Source organism: Phoca vitulina, unplaced genomic scaffold (genome assembly GCF_004348235.1).
Source record: "Phoca vitulina isolate PV1807 unplaced genomic scaffold, GSC_HSeal_1.0 scaffold29, whole genome shotgun sequence".
Taxonomy (NCBI): domain Eukaryota; kingdom Metazoa; phylum Chordata; class Mammalia; order Carnivora; family Phocidae; genus Phoca; species Phoca vitulina.
In genome coordinates this window covers 13,628,952-13,630,961 of record NW_022589732.1, presented here as the reverse complement: position 1 = coordinate 13,630,961, position 2,010 = coordinate 13,628,952, and the positions used below count along the sequence as shown (strand labels likewise).

Genomic DNA, 2,010 nt, shown 5'->3' with positions numbered 1-2,010 from the left:
AGAACCTCAATGACTCCTTCTGTTCATAAAGGTATCATTTATCTAGATGAGTGATCTCATAGATGGAATTTATTTCTTCATGTGACTAAAAGCAAAGTATGAAAGTGATGCCAAAATACTGGACTCCCGTCAAAGGTCGTAAAGCCTAAAATTTCAAATACCGTTTCTGATAACTCCCCTAACTTCTAAGCGGCTCCGAGTGAAAACAACCTGAGGAGAGCGGAGTTCCCTCAGCACCATCCCTGGGCAATCCGTAGGCATCAGACCCAGAGTGGGAACAACACTGCTGGAAGCAAAGACGCAAAAATGTCCCAGCGCTGTGGGTAGTTGCACTCACGAGCTCTGCCAGATTGGAGGACGGAGTCTGAGAGCCAAGAAGAGACCAAGACAGAGGCTGGGGTCCCAAATCTGAAAGCCCACTTCATGCGCACTCTGACAATATCCTGACCGTTGGGACAGGTGACACGGTTAACCCACTGTCACTGGGGGCTTCCTGAACCCTCAAGACATCCTGCCTAATCTCCCTGGAGACCATGCACAGGTGACTGACTTCGGGTGGCGCCGAGACCCGGGGACAAGCTCTTGTGTCAAGAGGCTAGCTCTGAGGGACCAAACTTATAACTGATCAATAGGTTAACAAGCTGGTTGGGGGCAGAGTCCCAATTGCTCTGCTGCTCATGCCTCCTTCAAGTGGGCCCACATCTCCCTCCTCCAGGCCTGTGGAATCCACTTTGAAGTGCTCTCACTGGCCATCCCTCAGACAGGCCCTCCCACTGCCTAACCTTTGCCCTTTCTAATTGCCCTGATCTCATCCCAACGTCCATGGCTATGTTTAAAGTCCACCTCTGGGGGAACACACCAACTGAGTGTTCCAGATAATCCCCTTTCCAGTCCTGCTTGACATCTGGCCAGCAGGCTGTGGGCCTGGACTTCCTGGGACACTGGCTGGGGTTTGAGGAAGGACCTCAGTACCTACCTGGCTTCAGGATGAAGCTGGCCACCGGCTTCTTGATCTTGTGGCTCAGCCTGGGAGGTGGCCTGGCTCAGAGTGACACGAGCCCTGAGGCTGAGGAGTCCTATTCAGACTGGGGCCTTCGGCACATCAGGGGCAGCTTTGAATCTGTCAACAGCTACTTCGATTCCTTTCTGGAGCTGCTGGGAGGGAAAAACGGAGTCTGTCAGTACCGATGCCGATACGGTGAGTGCACGTGAGGTCTCCCCTGCTGGGCCTGTGGGCAGCTGGAGCGGGGTCCCAGCCTGGCAGGCTCTTCTCCCCGTCAGCCACCTCCTAAGTCGGCTTGCCAGACCCGGCAAATAAAAACATAGGACTCCCAGTGAAATTTGATTTTCAAATAAACCACCAATAATTTGTTAATATATTTGAAATATTTGGGACACACTCACGCTGACAAATTATTGCTTGTTTATCTGAAATACAAATTTCACTGAGCTGCCTGTACTTTTTCTAACAAACTTACTCCAGGGAGCCTTGTTCCCCGGGGGCCGCTTTAATGAGTTTGTTGTGAGGCCAGTTCTGAGGAACAGGAAGCAAGGTTGGAGGGGGGGGCGGGGGGAGAAGATGAGGGGTCTTTGGGAGGAGTTCCTAGGGATGAACACTGGAGATGAGCATTCGGAGACAATTCCGCCAGCGGGTGAAACAGCCTCCTCAGCCACGCCGTGACTGTCTCCCTCATGCAGTTCACACCTTCCTTCCAGCTCTGTCAGTCTCTGACGGGCGTCGGTGTGTCCGACCCTCCCAGGAGGACAGTCCCCACTGTCACTGCCTCACTCAGCAACGGCAGGCCTGCAGGGGTAGGGAGGGCTTGCAGCCAGCCGTCTCTGCCCACCGTGGGTCGGGCCCCGAGCAGGCCTCGCACTGTCCCTCAGGCCTGATGTCCGATGTACAACTGCGAACGGGTAGGAGCCCCACGTTGCCGGAGTTGTAAAGAGGGTACCTGGGAGCCAGGGTGCACATGTAGGAGTCCCTGGCGTCAGGTCTCCCTTCTCTGC

General features: G+C 54.2%; 1 protein-coding gene across 2 annotated transcripts in view; it reads left to right on the top strand.

Annotated features, from left to right (window-relative positions):
• The first annotated feature begins 845 nt into the window (after window positions 1–845).
• The window catches only part of PLA2G12B (phospholipase A2 group XIIB), a 26,405-nt gene continuing 25,240 nt past the window's right edge, over window positions 846–2,010 (top strand). The window contains exon 1 of one of the 2 annotated variants that reach the window (XM_032423885.1): window positions 846–1,198. In XM_032423885.1, the coding sequence (XP_032279776.1) occupies window positions 988–1,198 (211 nt within the window). In that variant the 5' untranslated portion in view covers window positions 846–987. The remainder of the gene's footprint in view (window positions 1,199–2,010) is intronic. The other variant, XM_032423886.1, reaches the window with a different exon arrangement.